The sequence below is a fragment of the Glycine max genome, chromosome 2, assembly GCF_000004515.6.
Source record: "Glycine max cultivar Williams 82 chromosome 2, Glycine_max_v4.0, whole genome shotgun sequence".
NCBI lineage: Eukaryota > Viridiplantae > Streptophyta > Magnoliopsida > Fabales > Fabaceae > Glycine > Glycine max.
The window spans coordinates 22,051,939-22,070,672 of record NC_016089.4 but is presented as its reverse complement, the minus strand read 5'-3'; the positions used below and the strand labels follow the sequence as shown (position 1 = coordinate 22,070,672).

General features: G+C 34.7%; 1 protein-coding gene across 1 annotated transcript; it reads left to right on the top strand.

Annotated features, from left to right (window-relative positions):
• Positions 1 to 15,233: 15,233 nt before the first annotated feature.
• Positions 15,234 to 17,108, top strand: LOC113000455 (uncharacterized). Its single transcript, XM_026127114.1, has 2 exons — positions 15,234 to 16,765; positions 16,850 to 17,108. The coding sequence occupies exons 1-2, from the start codon at positions 15,234 to 15,236 to the stop codon at positions 17,106 to 17,108; spliced, it is 1,791 nt and encodes a 596-aa protein (XP_025982899.1).
• Positions 17,109 to 18,734: the final 1,626 nt, after the last annotated feature.

Here is an 18,734-nt window from a genome sequence, read left to right as displayed (position 1 = left end):
TTGATTACCAGAGAGTAAATCTCTTGAAAAATACTTTTTAACTTAAATTACTTGGCTAAACCTTTTGCTATATCAATTAGGAATTCCCTTCCTAAAATACTAGTGATCATCCTGATGTTGTGTCTTGTATTCTTGAATCATTGTTTTGAATTTAAACTTAAAAAGTGCATTTGCATCATTTGCATCAAATCATCATGATCATCATCAAAACATCAAAGTCATTTGCTTCTACAATCTCCCCCTTTTTGATGATGACAATTTAAGTCCTGAAATCAAGATACAAGCAAGCAATGTATATGCATAATATATTGCGCGTTCACTCCCCCTATGTTTTGGAATTGATGATCACTTGATTTCTAAGCTTTTTCTAAGCTTCTCTACCACCCCATTTTTCTCCCCCTTTGGCAACATCAAAAAGCCAAAGATCGTGGGAATCAATACAGATAAAAGAATGAAGTGGACAAAGATCAATTATAAGTCATAACCAACCAAAATCATAAATAAGTCATAACCAAAATATAATCCAAACAGTCATAATTCAAAACCACATAGAATCAAAACATAAAAGACTCAAGTCCAAAGATTAAAAGATAAATAAAGTGCAGAAAATGATAACTTAACTACCATAGCCAAAATACAAGGCTTATATGAAAATTAGAAACTAAACTCTAAGAAGGTGGAGGTGGTGGTGGAAGGTCGAAGCTCTGACAAATATAACCCACATCTTATTCAAGCTGTGTGAGATGGATATCCATGCCGGCAAAGCAATTATCCAGAGAATCAAAATGGTCGCCAACATAAGTACGAAGACCCCGTAACTCGGAAAGAACTTCAGTCATGAGGGCTGAATCATCTCACTGAGGAGGAGGAGAAGGAGTACGCTCATCTTGTGGAGGAAGTGCATCTTTCTTCAGCCATTGACCATTCCAATCCTTACGGTATCCAAAAGAAGTCACTGCACCAGCACCAATAGCAAAGGAACGCTTGACTTGAACAAATGGTTCGTCATTAAGCGGAATTTGAAAATGACAGAGAAATAGAGTTACCAATTGAGGGTAAGGGAGAGGTGCATTGGCCTGTAATGCCGTATGCATTCGGTACCGAACCAAGTGAGCCCAGTCGATCTGATGACCGGTAAGGAAAGCCCACATCAAAATCAAGTCCTCCTCAGAGGCTTGAGCCAAATTTGAAGACCGGGGAAGCAAAATTCTAACAATAATGTAGTGCATGATGCGATTATCAAAAGTTAATGATCCAGCCAGCAATCTACCGGTCATTTTAGCCTGGTCATTGCAAACCATACGACGAGCATCATGACTAGAATAATCAAATTTCCAGTCATTAATAATGGTGCCCTCAAAAGGTGCACCTTGACTGGGTAATTTAGTCAAAGAAAAGAACAATGATTGATCAATGATCATGGGAATACCATGCACCTCAGAAGAAATAATTCCATCCTGAATTTTTAAATTCCAGTAAAAGACTTTGACAAGTTCAGGATAATAAGGCAATTTTAAAGACATGAAATCAACCAAGCCAGAATTTTGAAACACTTGATAACAATCAAATGTCTCATCATTGAAGAAATCTATGTCTAGGTACTTAGGGTCTAAAATAATCCTAGAAGAAAATTGAGAGAGGTACTGTAGACATTGATCATTGGAAGAAAATAGAATGGATGATCTTGGAGATGACAAGGAAGGATGGATAGGTGCTATGGGTGCTTCGGATGGTCCGTGGCGGCGATGACCAGCAGCAGCGACGGAGGAGGATGATCCCTTTCTCTTCTTTGACGATTATGTCATTTGATGAAGTTTTAGTGAATTTCAATCGGTGGAATCGAAAGAGGAGTGAAAAAGAGGAAGATTGGGCTTTACGGGACGTGTTTTGGTGAAGAAATGAGGAAGATATGAGAATTTGAAGATTAGGGATGAAGGAGGCTCGAGAACGAGGCTAAGGCTGCGCAGCGTGACTGGTTTCGTGGGTATTTATAGAGGAGGACGAAGTGTAATCGATTACAAGGTATGGTAATCGATTACAGGAGTAGTAAGCCTTCTGGTAATCGATTACAGGGTGTTGTAATCGATTACAGGCTTCCTGTTCTTGTGTAATCGATTACACTGAATGGTAATCGACTACCAGAGCATAAACTAGGCTAGTTTCTCTCAAAATTACCTATGTTTATGCTAAATACATCTAATACTACCAATCATTACTAGTAATACATTTAATTCAATCATTCAAACATCAAACACACAATAATGCATAAAGCCTATCATAATAACAAGGATTTAAACAAAATCAAGCAAAGTAACATGCTTAACACAAACAATCAATCATAGAAGTAAATCAATCAATCAATCCTTATTTATCTAAATCACTAACATCTAAGAGGCCTAATTCCCTTCTAATAGAGAAGAATGTTTCTTTGGGGAGAGGTTTTGTGAAGATATCAGCAAGTTGATTCTTAGTATCAACAAACTCTAATACACAATCTCCCTTTAGAACATGATCTCTTAGAAAATGGTTCCTAATTTCTATATGTTTAGTTCTAGAGTGTTGAACTGGATTTTTGGAAAGATTAATTGCACTTGTATTATCACATCTAATAGGTATATGGTCAAGAAGGATTCCATAGTCAGAAAGTTGTTGCTTCATCCATAAGATTTGTGCACAATAACTGCTGGCAGAAATATATTCCGCTTCTACAGTGGATAAAGCAACACTATTTTGTTTCTTACTATGCCAAGAAACTAGAGCAGATCCAATGAACTGACAAGTTCCACTTGTGCTCTTTCTATCTGTTTTAGAACCGGCAAAGTCTGAATCAGAATATCCAATTAAGGTGCATGTGGAATTTCTAGGATACCATAAACCTATGTTCATAGTGCCTACTAAATATCTTATGATTCTTTTAACAGCACTAAGATGTGATTGTTTAGGATTTGATTGAAATCTAGCGCACATACACACACTAAACATTATATCAGGTTTGCTAGTAGATAAATAAAGAAGTGATCCGATCATACCTCGATATTGCTTAACATCTATTGACTGACCAGTTTCATCTTTATGCAGATAGCAAGCAGTGCTCATTGGTGTAGCCATGTGCTTAGCATTTTCCATGTCGAATTTGTGGATTAACTATTTGCAATACTTGGATTGATTCACAAAGATACCATCCTTGGTTTGTTTAATTTTCAATCCAAGAAAGAATTTAATTTCACCCATCATTGACATTTCAAACTCACTTTGCATGTCATGGGAGAATTCCTTGCACAATAATTCATTAGTGGATCCAAAAATAATATCATCAACATAAATTTGAACTAATAAAATATCATGTGATTTTCTCTTTATAAAAAGAGTAGTATCCACTTTTCCTCTAGAGAAGTCCTTTTCTAAAAGAAACTTACTTAGACGCTCGTACCAAGCCCTAGGGGCTTGTTTCAAGCCATATAAAGCCTTTTCAATTTATATACATGATTTGGCTTATCCAATATTTCAAAACCTGGTGGTTGTTCAACATATACTTCTTCTTGAATTAAGCCATTTAGAAAAGCACTTTTAACATCCATTTGATAAAGCTTAAAATTCACTATGGATGCATATGCTAAAAGCATTCTAATGACTTCTAATCTAGCAACTGGAGCATATGTTTCTTCATAATCTATACCTTCTTCTTGATTATATCCTTTTGCAACTAATCTAGCCTTATTTCTAATGATTATTCCATGTTCATCTAACTTATTTCTAAATACCCATTTTGTTCCTATGATGGGATAGTTTTTAGGTTTCTCAACAAGTTCCCACACATTGTTTCTTTCAAATTGATTCAGTTCTTCTTGCATAGCAATTATCCAATTATCATATATTATGGCTTCTTTTATATTTTTAGGTTCAATCATAGATACGAAAGCCATATTATTGCATAATTCTTTAAGAGAATGTCTAGTTGTTACCCCTTTTGAAATATCACCAATAATGTTGTCGAGGGGATGATCTTTTGAGGCTTTCCATTCTTTTGGAAGTTCATCATTTGATTTTGCTTCTTCTTTAGGATCTTCATTGCTTCCTTTCCCTTTTCCTTTAGAATCTTGTCCCTGAATATGAATTTGTTCTAAAGATTCTGCAATATCATCTAGTATATTCTTTCTTGATAGAATAGCATTAGATTCATCAAAAGAAACATGAATGGATTCTTCAATACTCATAGTTCTTTTGTTATATATTCTATATGCTTTACTTTGCAATGAATATCCAAGAAAGATGCCTTCATCAAATTTTGCATCAAATTTTCCTAGATTATCTTTACCATTATTAAGCACAAAACATTTGCAACCAAAAACATGAAGATGTGAAATGTTAGGTTTTCTACCATTATATAACTCATATGGGGTTTTCTTTAAAATGGGTCTTATTAAGGCCCTATTCATGATGTAACATGCAGTATTGACGGCTTCAGCCCAAAAATATTTTGGAAGAGAAGTATCATTTAATAAAGTTCTAGGAATTTCTTCCAATGACCTATTTTTCCTCTCAACAACTCCATTTTGTTGAGGGGTTCTAGGTGCAGAAAAATTATGCTCAATACCATGTTCATCACAAAATAATTCAAAATCTTTATTTTCAAATTCACCCCCATGATCACTTCTAATGGATGCAATCTTAGGATTTTTCTTGTTTTGTATAACTTTAGCAAGTTTCCTAAATGCTTGAAATGCATTACTTTTATGAGTAATGAATAATGTCCATGTATATCTAGAGAAATCATCAACTATGACAAGAGCATAGTAATTTCCTCCAAAACTCATGGTTTCAGATGGAACAAATAAATCCATATGCAATAATTGTAAGGGTTGAGTGGTTGAAACAATATTTTTGGGTTTGAATGAGACTCTAGTTTGTTTTCCCTTTTAACATGCATCACATAGTTTATCTTTTTCAAATTTTAATTTAGGCAAACCAACTACTAAATCTTTTGAAATTAATTTGTTTAAGTGATCCATGTTTATGTGAGCAATTCTTTTATGCCATAACCATGGATCATCATCTTTGCTAAGAAAACAATGATTGTTATCTAGTTTTAGGCTTAAGTCTATCATGTATACATTGTTGACTCTATATCCTACATGCTTTATATTAATGTCATGCTTATGTTCTATAAGACATTTTTGAGAATCAAATGATACTAGATAGTATTTGTCACATAATTGACTAACACTAAGTAGGATGGGCTTAAGACCTTCAACAAGTAGAACATTTTCAATGGAGTTTGAAGAATTTGTACCTATTTTACCAACTCCAAGGATTCTACCTTTGTTCTTATCACCATAAGTTACATGCCCGCTTTTCTTGGGAGAGATATGTGTAAACTTTGATGCATCTCCAGTCATATGTTTTGAACATCCGCTATCTATGTACCATTCATTCCTCAAAGACACCTACATAATCAAGTTTTTGACTTAGGTACCCAAACTTTATTGGGTCCTTGTGTGTTAGTGTAGACTGAAGATCCTTTTGGGACCCATATCATTTTAATGTTGTTGTAGTTTTTCTTAAAATAACAAGTAGATATGCCATGCCCTTTTCTTCCACAGTAAAAGCAAGTGATAGAACTAGAATTATATTTTTGTGTGGAAGTAAAGCGGTTTTTATGAGATTTTTGTTGTTTTTCAGGTTTATATCCTATTCCAGCCTTATTAGAGACACATCTTTGTTTTCCTAATATGACATCTAAATTATTTTTACTATAAGAAAATTTTGCAAGTGGATTTTTCAAATCTGTAATTTCTTTTTCATATTTTCCACAACAACTACAAGAATCAGATATTTTCTTGTCAGAAATAGTAGAGATATGAACTTTTTCATTTGATTTAGAAATTGAAACTTCAGTTCTAAGATGATCTAATTCTTTATTTAATTTTGAAATTTCATTTTCTAAATTTGAAATTGTTTTCTTAGAAGATGAAACTAACTTTGCAAGTTTGATTGACTCTTTATGCAAATCAGCAAATGCATCTTGTAATTCATCAAAAGAAATGGATAAGTTAGTTGAAGATGTTACCTCTTCATCGCTTTCATAACTTTTAGCCATTAGACAGAGGTTTATCTCTTCATTTTCTGAATCTTCAGAAGATTCCATATCATTGTTTCCCATGTGATGTACGCTTTCTTCATTTTCTTTTCACTAAAATTTTTCTTTTCAGATTTCTCCATCTTTTTCTTGAAGATAGGACAATCAACCCTCAGATGTCCAGGTTGATTGCATTCAAAGCATTTTGGAGTAGAAGATGAGATTTTTGTCCTTCTTTTAGATTTAAAATTTGGTCGCCTTTGACTTCCTCTGACTTTCAGAAACTTGTTGAACCTTTTTACAAAAAGGATAAGATCATCATCTTCATCTAGATCAATTTCCTTATCACTTTCTTCTTGGATTGAAGATGAGGCTTTAAGAGTAATTCCCTTCGTTTTCTTGTCATTTTCTTCATGTTGATTTAATCTCAACAATTCCAAATAGATAAATCTCTTGATTCAGTAATGGTTGTTACTTTAGGTTGCCATTCTCTGCTTAGACATCTTAATACTTTGTTTATGAGATCTTCATTTTGAAAATCTTTCCCTAAGGCTACAAGATGATTCACTATATGTGTGAACCTCTTTTGCATGTCTTGAATGCTTTCATTTGCATTCATCCTAAATAGTTCATATTCATGAGTTAATATGTTTATCCTAGATCTTTTAACATCTGTTGTGCCTTCATGTGTTACTTGTAAAGTGTCTCACATTTCCTTAGCACTCTTACAATTTGAAACCCTGAAATATTCATCCATTCCCAAGGCAGATGTAATTATGTTTTAGGCTTTTAAATTATATTGTACTCGTCTTCTATCCTCTTCAGACCATCTATCTCTAGGTTTTTCTATTGTTGTGCTTCCACTTGTTGTGCTCCCATCTATTGTGGTTCTTTCTACTGTGGTGGATATATAAGGCCCTATTTCTATGGCTTCCCAAATATTTAAGTCTATTGCCTCAATAAAAATTTGCATTCGGGTTTTCCAGTAGTGGTAACCCTCTCCATTAAGGATTGGAGGTCTATTGATTGAATTTCCTTCTGGAAATAAGAAGTTTGCTGAGGCCATTATTCTTGAAGCTTCTAAACTTTATACAAGAATGAAGCTCTGATACCACTTTTTAGACAAGTGTCATTAGATATCTTAAGAAGGGGGGTTGAATTAAGATATTGCAAACTATTTCCCCAGTGTGTCCGCGTGACACTCTTACTTAGGAAAAACTAGGCAGTAAGTGTTGAGGTCACCTTATCATGCACAGGAAACCCCCCCCCCCAATGGTGATCAGCCTGAGTCTCGAGGGAGTTCCAAACCGAGTGACATGCCCCCAAGTACAAGTATTTTCCCTCATGAAAAACTACAAGTACATACTGACAAAATTTATACTATTTCCATGCAGTATGAAGTATGAAACATGGGCACCATCAATGCACTAACTATGGATAATTAAAGATTCTAAGCCATCATCCACTAGAGATGCTTAAAACTCTTTAGCCACTTTATTTCCTCCACCAGAGACATCCAACCTGGTCATTGCACCCCCTATGTGCATACACGACATACATCATCACAATGATCATTAACATCAACATCATCTCACTTGATGTCACTATCATCATCAACATCATCTCATCTCGATATCACTATCATCAACAACATCATCTCATCTCATCTCAATATCATCATCAATATCAACATCATCTCACATCAACATTATCATAAACATCAACATAATCTCATATCATTATTATCATGAACATCAACATCATTTCATCTCAATGACATCATCAACAACAACAACATCATCTCATTTCAATATTATCATTAATAAAAACATCACCTCATATCACATTATCATTAATGACAAAATTATTCTCATATCAATATTACTATCAATAACAACATCACCTTATATCAACATTATCATCGATAACAATATCATCAATAATCACATCCCACACATACATACATATAAAATTTCATGTCTGAGATTTACACTTCCCAAGTCTTCAGACAACATAAGTCTAATAAAACAACAATGTCATTCATCAATAACAAATGTATCGCATCCCATTAGTTAAAAACATTGTTTTTCTTGAAAATCGGCATGCACAAGGACAGACATACATCATTATAGTTGGGTTCCTTGACCCCAACTATGATGTCAAAGCGGTAAACCAAATAAAATTTCATCACCTAACGTGAGCTCTCCGTCAGCTCCTCTTTACTTCGCTCAGAGACCTCTCTCGTTCATGTTCGTCAATCCAAACGCTGAGTTCTATATACCAAATCAAAGGGAATTTAGTATAGATTTCAAAAACAAGGCTAATAATAACATTTAAGTTCAAATACCCTTATCAAACTAAAAGGGGATAAGGGGTGTTTCGGTTTCTACTATAAAAACCGTCATTTTGAAATTCTAATCACGCCAATGTGACCGGGGTTCGGCGAAGGTCATGAAAACAACATCAATTTTATAAAAAGATAACTTTTACAACGTCTCATATTAAAGGGTTTTTCAAAGGAAGTGTAAAAACATCCTATTATGGTACCCAAAACACAAGAGACACTAAGAGAAGCTCAAACTAACTAGGAGAAAGGCATAGAAGTCAAGATTACCTTAGAGAAACTACAAAAGAACGGATTGAGAGCTTGGTCTCCACCAAATCCTTGAGGTGGATTATGAGGATTTCGCTTCGATTAAAGAGTTCCTCTCTGTGTGGTGGCCCGATAGCAAGCAACGACAGCTCGTGGTGGCCACCGGTGGTCGTGAGTGGTTGAAGAGGAGGGGTTAGGGTTTCTGGGCAGAAGTCTTAGAGAGAGGGAGCTCAAAACACATAATTTTATGCTATTGGGAGTATTTATAATATGCAGATCTCGCTTAGCGAGCTTGTCTCGCTAAGCAGAAATCCAATTTTAGCGCTGAACGCAGTCTCTCGCGTTGAGCAAATTACTTCCTTGAGTTGGAATTGCGCTTAGCGCACCTATCTCGCTAAGTAAGTTTCCTTCTCGGGTTAGGAATTGCGCCTAGCCTGCCTGTCTCACTAAGCAAACTTCCCTCATGGGTTGGGAATTGTGCTTAGCGCGCTTGTCTCGCTAAGCAAATTTCCCTCTTGGGTTGGGAATTGTGCTTAGCACACCTGTCTCGCTAAGTGAGTTGTCTAAGAATGTTATGTGATCAATCCAATGGTCAAAACATGAAGACGTGAGCCACGAAACATACAGTTCAAGTTTGAAGGTGATCCAATAGTTAATGAGTCTTGGATCACGGTTATATTGAAACAGGCCGGTTTTGGTAAAACTTGAAATCTCATAATTTCAACCTAGGTCAATTATACTCTACATAACCTAGCATCCACATCAAGCAATCATAGATAGCTAATCCACACAACATCTCAACTCATCAAAATCAATCAAATAACAAAAGAATTTCATTAAACATAAATTTTAAGTTGTTGAAATTTCAGGGTGTTACACCAGGCGTTACAAAACCATTTCTCCTTCTCCATGGGAATATGTTAGTCGTCTTATACGACTAACTTTTGTATAGAAAACTTTTTCAAAACATGTATAGTTTCCCCAATTTATAGTTCTTTTGTAGGAATTTGTAAATAAATCTAGATATATTTATATACCTGTCATTAGTGTATCCTTAATTGGAATTAATGATAAAATCTGTACAATTTTAGGTCAAAAGAGGCTAAAGTCTGGAAGTGCTAAAAGGAGTGTTGGATCAAGTAGCCTCAGAATAATTAAGAAGGGGGGTTGAATTAATTATTAATGTGTCTTGACTAATTAAAAATTATCCTTCTTAATATTACTAGATTCAATTAGGCTTTTACTACTAAGTTAAGAAAGTAAAGAATAGAAATAGAAACTTAACCAAAAGTAAAAGCGGCAATTAAAAGTACACAATGGAAATTAAAGAGTGTAGGGAAGAAGAAGACAAACACATGATTTATACTGGTTCGGCCACAACCCGTGCCTACATCCAGTCTCCAAGCAACCAACGGTTCTTGAGATTTCTTTCAACCCTGTAAAATCCTTTACAAGCCAAAGATCCACAAGGGATGTACCCTCCCTTGTTCTCTTTGAACAACCAAGTGGATGTACCCTCCACTTGAACTAATCCACAAGAGATGTACCCTCTCTTGTTCTCAGTATAATAACCCAAGTAAATGTACCCTCTACTTGTGCCACAAAGGATGTACCATCCAATGTGTTAGTACAAAGAATTCTCAGGCAGTTAGTCCTTTGAATCTTTGTAAGGGGAAACAAAAGATATCTCAGACGGTTAGTCCTTTGAAATCTTTTGTTTAAGGGGGAGGGAAGAATCCAAAGAATTCTCGAGCGATTAGTCCTTTGAATTCTCTTGGAAAAGGGAGAAGGGAGACACAAAAGAACTCAGGCGGTTAGTCCTTCGATTCTTTTGGCAAGAGGGAGAAGGAATGAACAAAAAGAATAGCACAAGTTTTTGGTCAATGAACTTTTCTTGAAAGAGAAAGTATTGAACAAAAACTTTTAGAAAGATGAAGAGAAATGAATCAAAAAGTTCTATAAAAAAACATTATTGAAATTCATGCCATGGTCACATATTTATAATCATTTGATGACTCAAGTTAAAGTTTGTGACTCTTAGGAAATTTCTTTAAAACAAGTCACCTTTTAAAAATTGTGACTCTTTTGAAAACTAGTCACTTAAAAAGTTGTGACTTTTGAAAAAATCTTCAGAAACAAGTCACTTTAAGAATTGTGACTTTTGGAAATTTATTTTTCGAAATCAGTCACTGGTAATCGATTACCACTATAGTGTAATCGATTACACATCAAAAGATATGACTCTTCATGTTTAAATTTGAAAATCAAAACATTTAGAAACACTGGTAATCGATTACAAGTATTGTGTAATCGATTACACAAGGTTAAAATGATTTAAAAATGTTTTATCAGTAGTTGTGACTCTTGAAATTTGAAATCTAATGTTTTAAAACATTGGTAATCGATTTCATGCTCATGGTAATCGATTACAGCTTTGTAAATCAGTTTTGAAAACGATGTTGGCTACTAGTAATCGATTACTACCTTCTGGTAATCGATTACGAGAGAGTAAAACTCTTTGGTAAAAGATTTTGTGAAAAATTCTTGTGCTACTCAATGTTTTGAAAAACTTGTTTAGTACTTATCTTGATTGAGTCTTCTCTTGATTCTTGAATCTTGAGTCTTGAATCTTGATCTTGATTATTCTTGAATCTTGATTCTTGAAACTTGATTGAATCTTGAAACTTGATTATTCTTGAATCTTGATTCTTTGAAACTTGATTCTTGAAGCTTTTTGACTCCTGATTCTTTGGAACTTGCTTAACTCTTGATTCTTTGGCATCATCAAAATAATCTTGGAAGACATTGCTTCCACAAGGAGCAGTCGCGCTAAGCGGAACCTGTGGGCTCAGCTCGCATCTACCGCTAAGCGTAGCTACAGCGTGCTTAGCATGATGAGAGAATCTGGAAGAGCACAAGAATTATGGCCGCGCGCTAAGAGCGAGATCAACTCGCTAAGCGAGATGTTCGTCTCTTGCCAAGCTTAGCGCACGACTGGCGCCAAGCCCAAATCCACTTACTCGCGCTAAGCGCGATGGTGGCTCTAAGCACGACATTGCGATTTCAGAGCCTATTTAAAGCCTTATTTGTCAGAATTAAAGGACACAATACCTTTACTAAAGCTGCACATTTTTGGCACAAAATTCGAGAAGAGTGCTCTAGAGGCAGTAGAGAGGCAGCAACTAAGCAAGGAAGCTAGGGTTCATCACTTTGAGAGATTAGAGAGTGTTTGAGTGATTGTGAGGTGCCAAGAAGAGGAGGAGGGATCCCCCTTCCTGTGTAAGCAACAATTGCTCTATACTTTCTACCTCACTTGTATTAGGGTTCCTTGTATGGCTGGCTAAAAACCCTAGTTGGGGATTTCTAATGAACAGCTGATGTAATTACTTTTCATATCTAATTAATTGTATTTTGTGTGTTCAATGTTTCTTTCAATGCTTAATTACTGCATGCTCTTGGTTTGATCACCCACTTGTGTGTACTGTTAGGTGACTTTAGCATTGGGAAATGTATTGTTGCCTTAGAACTTGATAGAAGCAGGGCTAAATAACTACATTACCAGGGATGGATTGCGGGGTTTTAGTTTTCTTATTATTTTGTGTTGATAATGCTATTTAAGTTAAGCCTAGTCCAACAAGAGGGATCTGAGGACGAAGCTTGGGTTAAATTAGTCTAAACTTACGAGGGATCGAGATTTAGTACTTTAGTCTTCAGCATAGAACACAAGAACATAATCAATTAGAGAAATATCTTCATATGCATCAACTCGTTTGTTAGAAAGACCCAACGCTTTTTACCTATTGCTGCAACTTTTAATTACTTGCATTTACTACTTTTTAACATAGAATCTAGTTTACTTTTGTTTATATTCTCAATTATCAATGTTGTTCACACAATGCCCTATTTCTAAATAAAACTCTGTCTAATAAGCAAGTTCCCTGAGTTCGATACTCGGATCACTCCATTTTAATTTTAAATACTTGGTGACCCGGTGCGCTTGCCGGTATATCACTTCCCCTTTGATATAAGTGTTTGTAAATTTAAGAAAAAGGAACTATGTGGGGAAGCAAACAAAATACTCAGCTGCACTGATGAACGATTAGTTATTCTCATTTGGTGCACATGCCCCTATGGCCACCTCCTTTCTATATTGTTGTTGCCCATCACCACTACTTTTGCATAGGAAATTGATGGTTTCCTCTGTTGGGTGTATTGGTTTAGTCTTCCTGCATCATTGGCGATCTGTGTTGTCTCCTTCCTACAGTCCTCTTCCTCACCCTCAATTGTCTTGTCTTGTCCTTGTCCATCCCCGTTGTGCGCTTGTCCTCCAAGTTAGATTTTCCATCTATCCTCTTCTCCTTCCATGTTTCGGGAGGTTGGCATGGAGTTTCATACCACCAATAACCATATTGTCCAACTATTATTCAAGCTTCCTCACGTCCCCTACTCCTTTAAAACGCACGAAACCATACCTCTAGTCGCTCCTATTTTTGTTCCTCATGATGAAAACCTCTCTCACATCGCCTCATTTCTTTAACTTCCACCATATGTCTTTTTCCCCCATTTCCTCCGACAACCTTGTGAAGTACAAGGAGAACACATTCGAGTCATCCCTCCAATTCTTCTTTCCAGCTTTCACTCGGCATGACATCCCTTTCCTCACAGTAGGTTAACTGTACCTTTTCACCTCGTAGTTGCGACTAGGTTCCGTTCTCACCCACTCTCTGTTTCGCTCTCTCACCCTTTCTATGTTTCTCTCTCATCTCTCGATTTTTCAAGGACTTTTTGCTCTTGTCTGTAAATTGATTAATGTGATACAAGACTTCATTCGTGTTATTATTTAAAATTCCCTTTTAAGGATAACACTCTGACTTCAATTTTTCCTCCACTTATGAGTTGTAACATTTACAAAGAAATAATGTTGATTAATTAATAATTCCTTGTAGATTCCTCGTTATCCGTTTTCCCCATTTATTTGGCTAATTAAACATCAAGTTTTCATCAACAAGAAGGTATAAATTTGCCCATTCAACTTTTTTATTTTTGAGGTATAGTCTCTGCAATGTGCACATGTTCCCAAACAAAGATGGAATCTCACCTTGTAAATTGTTATGGGACAGGTAAAGTTCTTCAAGAGAGTTCATTACTTTCCCAAATCCATCTGGAATGGTACCTTGTAGCATGTTATTATAAAGTTCAAATGTACAAAGATTGGCAGTACGTTTAAGGAACCAGTAAAATATAGTTTATCATTTCAACATATTGAACGAAAGATCAAAGGAGACAATAGAAGATGAAAAATTCATAATGGAAGTAGTTGACATAACGAAACTTGCATCCCTAAGACTACAATTTACCAAATAAAGATTTTGAACTTTTGAACTGAAGTTGAAACTACCTTGAAAGATTGATGATGTCATATTATTAAAAGAAAGGTCAACATTGACAAGAGAAAGAAAGCTTGGGAAGAGAGGAGGTGACAAAGCAATGTTATTATCCCAAAGATAAAGCTCATTTCAAATTAAGGCTAAAGTTTGACAACAGTTGAATGTTAAGGATGTCAGCTTATTAGAAGAAAGATTAAGGATGCTAAGTGAAGTGGAAAAGTAAAAATGTGAATAAAACAAAAATTGAATATATGTATCTGAAAGAGAACAATCAACTAGCCTACATTGTCTTAAGTTTGGAATAAGCTTGCTGATCACTTGTAGCCAGTGATGAGATGAGCCAAGAATATGTAAAGAATTGAAGTCAATATTTATTAGGGAAGAGAGCTATGTAAGAGAGAATAAATGAATAGCAGAAAGTTTAAATACTTGTCAATTTTGCATGCCATGTTAATCAAGTTGCACAAAATATGATTTATTTGCAATTTAAGGGTTGCCACCTAAATGACCAAAAACGAGACTTCAGTGTTGCATGCATTGCCAATGAGTGTATTATGTAACTAGATTTCTCAAGAAGGGAAGCAAAGTGTGTTGGTCATGTTACTATTCTAGTAAGTTGGAAAATATGCAGCATTGTGTCAAGAGCTAAATAATTTAAAAAGTAATTTTTTTCTTTATTTTATTGTGAATCTTGTGATAATATTTTTTTGCAGATGCCATTAAAAAATTACCTTTCTTGTAATTTTTTTGTTTTCTTATTTATTTTTAAAAAAATTATTTGCTAAGTAATTAAAGAAATAACAACATACATATTACAGAGGGAAAAATTATAATAGACCACTTTTACATTAACTTTTTTTGTAAATTCAAATTTTGAATGTTTCAGTTCATAAACATTTCACACATGCCTATGAATTTGAATGTTTCTTTATTTTCCTATTTATTCTTAAAAAAATTATTTGCTAAAAAAGTATCTAAATTGTTTAAAAAATAAAAAAATAAAACAAATAATATACAAAAACTAAAATTATTTTGAATAGTCCTGTTTTGAATAAAATTAAGCTACAACATGGCCAATAAGACAAGAACAACATTGATTAGAAATTGCTTTTCGTTGTTTGTTTTTTACTTAGAAATTGTTTGCATTAATTTTTTATTTTTTTAAATTGTTGTAGAGATGAGTGCTTTTAGTCCTAGTCAAGCTAAAGAACAAGATGATGATACCCAACATTTATGGACCTATGTTACAAAGATAAAAAGTGTAGCTGGTGGTGGAAATTATGAGATAAAATGCAATATTTGTGATTTTACCTTTAATGGGTCTTACACTAGAGTGAGGGCACACTTGTTGAAGATGACAAGAAAGGGAGTTAGAGTTTGTCAAAAGGTAAAAGTTGCCAAACTTATAGATTTGAAGAAGATAGACAATGAGGCTACACTAAGGGTGGAGAGGTCAAAAATAAAATATGTGTCATTGCCTCCGGTTTCTACTCAACACCAAATGGATACAAACACTCTTGGTGTTGATCCAAAAAATAGAAAGACATCATATGTAGAAAATGCCTTTAATTTGCAAGCTAGAGAGACACTTGATCATGAAATTGCTAGGATGTTTTACTCTTCGGGGCTGGCTTTTCATTTAGCAAGAAATCCTCATTATAGGAAGGCATTTGCCTATGCTGCCAACAATCAGATCAGTGGTTACCAACCTTCAGGTTATAATAAATTAAGGACAACATTACTTCAAAACGAGAGAAGACATGTGGAGAATTTGTTACAACCAATTAAAAATGCATGGAGCCAGAAGGGTGTGAGCATTGTTAGTGATGGATGGAGTGACCCGCAAAGAAGATCTCTTATTAATTTCATGGTTGTCACGGAGAGTAGACCTATGTTTTTAAAGGCCATTGATTGTTCAAATGAGATCAAAGACAAGGATTTCATTGCCAAACATATAAGGGAGGTAATTATGGAGGTTGGGCACTCAAATGTTGTGCAAATAGTGATGGACAATGCAGTCGTTTGTAAAGCAGCGGGTTTAATAATTGAGGCTAAGTTTTCGTCCATCTATTGGACTCCATGTGTTGTCCATACATTAAATCTTGCTTTGAAGAACATATGTGCAGCCAAGAATACAGAAAAAAATAATGTTGCTTATGAAGAATGTTCTTGGATCACCCAAATTGCAAATGATGCAATGTTTGTGAAAAACTTTGTCATGAGTCACTCTATGAGACTATCAATTTTCAATTCATTCAATTCATTGAAATTTCTATCCATTGCTTCAACAAGATTTTCCTCCACTATTGTAATGCTCAAGAGATTCAAGCAATTGAAGAAAGGACTCCAAGAGATGGTCATTAATGACCAATGGTCTTCTTATAAGGAAGATGATGTTGCAAAGGCTAAATTTGTGAAAGATACTTTGTTGGATGATAAATGGTGGGATAAGGTTGATTATATTCTTTCTTTCACTAGCCCTATCTATGATGTTCTTAGAAGAACGGATACAGAAGCTTCATCTCTCCATCCAGTATATGAGATGTGGGATTCAATGATTGAAAAGGTGAAGAATGCCATATATCAATATGAGAGAAAGGAGGAGAGTGAAGGATCAACCTTTTATGAGGTAGTGCACTCCATATTAATTGACTGTTGGACTAAGAGTAGCACTCCTCTCCATTGTTTAGCTCATTCTTTAAATCCTAGGTAATTGACTCTATACTTTTTTACTTACATTTTTTTTAGAATTACATAAATTTTAATCATGTATATATTTCTTTTTAATTGTAGATATTATAGTCATGAATGGTTAAGTGAAGATTTTAATCGAGTTCCTCCACATCAAGACATGGAACTCACTCGTGAAAGATTAAAATGCTTCAAGAGGTTCTTTCTTGATGTGGATGTAAGGAGGAAAGTGAATATTGAGTTTGCCAACTTCTCGGATGGAAGAGAAGGTTTTGATGATCTTGATTCTTTAAATGATAGAGGTCAAATGGATCAAAAAGCTTGGTGGCTAGTTCATGGCATTAATGCTCCAATACTTTAAAAGATTGCCCTTAAGCTACTTGCGCAACCTTGTTCATCTTCTTGTTGTGAAAGGAATTGGAGTACATATTCATTTATCCATTCTTTAAAGAGAAACAAGATGGCACCACATAGAGCTGAAGATTTAGTATTTGTTCATAGCAACCTACGACTTCTCTCAAGGAATACTCCGCAATATCATCAAGAGGAAACTAAAATGTGGGATGTAGCTGGAGATGATTTTGGGTCACTTATGATTGTGGTATTCTTGAAATTGCTAGTTTGTCTTTAGATGAACCAGAGTTAGAGGGTGTCTTTTTCAATGATGATTGCTAGATTGTGGAATTCTTGAAGACTTGAAGTTGCTAATTTATCATCTTGCTTTATGATATTTTTTTGTAAAAAAACAAAGCGTACAAATTGTATAATGAGGTCTCTTAGTATTTTTTGTGACTCATTATCATAAGAAAAAGTTCTTTTGAGATGATGATGAATATATAAATCTTGATTTTCAATTTAGATCTTTTATGCATATCGCTCATATTTAATTTTATGTAATTTTATTTTATTTAATTATATATATATATATATATATATATATATATATATATATAGTCGAGTCTGTGTCCTACATTTTCAACATTTCAGGTGTCCACGTGTCCGTGTCCGTGTCGTGTCCGGTGTCTGTGTCAGTGTTTCATAGTGCTACGTTGCCTTGATGTTTTGTTTCTTCTTCAGTTTTTTGGTTTGTGAAGGAAGTATTGATTTTTTCAGGTTCTTCTCCTTTGTTTTTCCATTTCTTTTGTTGCATGCTTGCATTCATGTTTTGTGGTTCCTTGTTGTGTCCTCTTATTTCGCACATAGGCATCAATTTTGGTTTGGTCTTTCTTTTGGTTGTAAATTTTTGGAAAATAAATCCCCTGCTTTCTGTCTAACTTTTGAGTCCATTTCGGTTTGTTTTGCAGTTTGGTAGAGAGAAACACCAAAGATGGGTCTTTGCTTTGGTTGCTTCAGCATAGAAAAATGCATGTGCAAGGAAGAAGAGAGATTGACCTCTGAAGAAGCACATGCCAAAGCTGCTGAAGCCGCACAGAAAAGGTTTTACCTTTATCCATTCCTCAATTTTCCCTTTTTATTAATTCAATTTCATTAATATTCTCAATTCCTGCAAAAAATTAAAATTAACGGATTTGGGTTTTTATTTGTATACCCACATGGCCAGTGTAGGTGGTGATAACAAAGAAAATCATTTTTCTTTTAGGAAGCGTTAACTGTCATGTGGTTACATTGTTGGTGAAATGGATTGTAAGTTATGTGTTTTGTGAAATGCCTAAATGAAGTTTTAGTTTTTAATCTTAAAAATTCATGTGTGTGTTGGTTTTGGGATACCTCCCTGTTTATGATTTCTGAATTATCTATTGTAGAAACGAGTTTATTTGATTTTATAGTATGCACCCAAAGGTGATCTTTACAAGGAATCACAAAAATGCAAATATTTCAATCAAAGGCGTGTAACTATTGTAAGTATATATCATACAACAACATTCCTTCTTTTCCTCTCTCTATATGTTGTTGTTTGTGGATTACATTGTTGTTGTGGTCACTATCAACAATTTTTTTGTCATCTTCCCCATATGGGTTGTAAGTC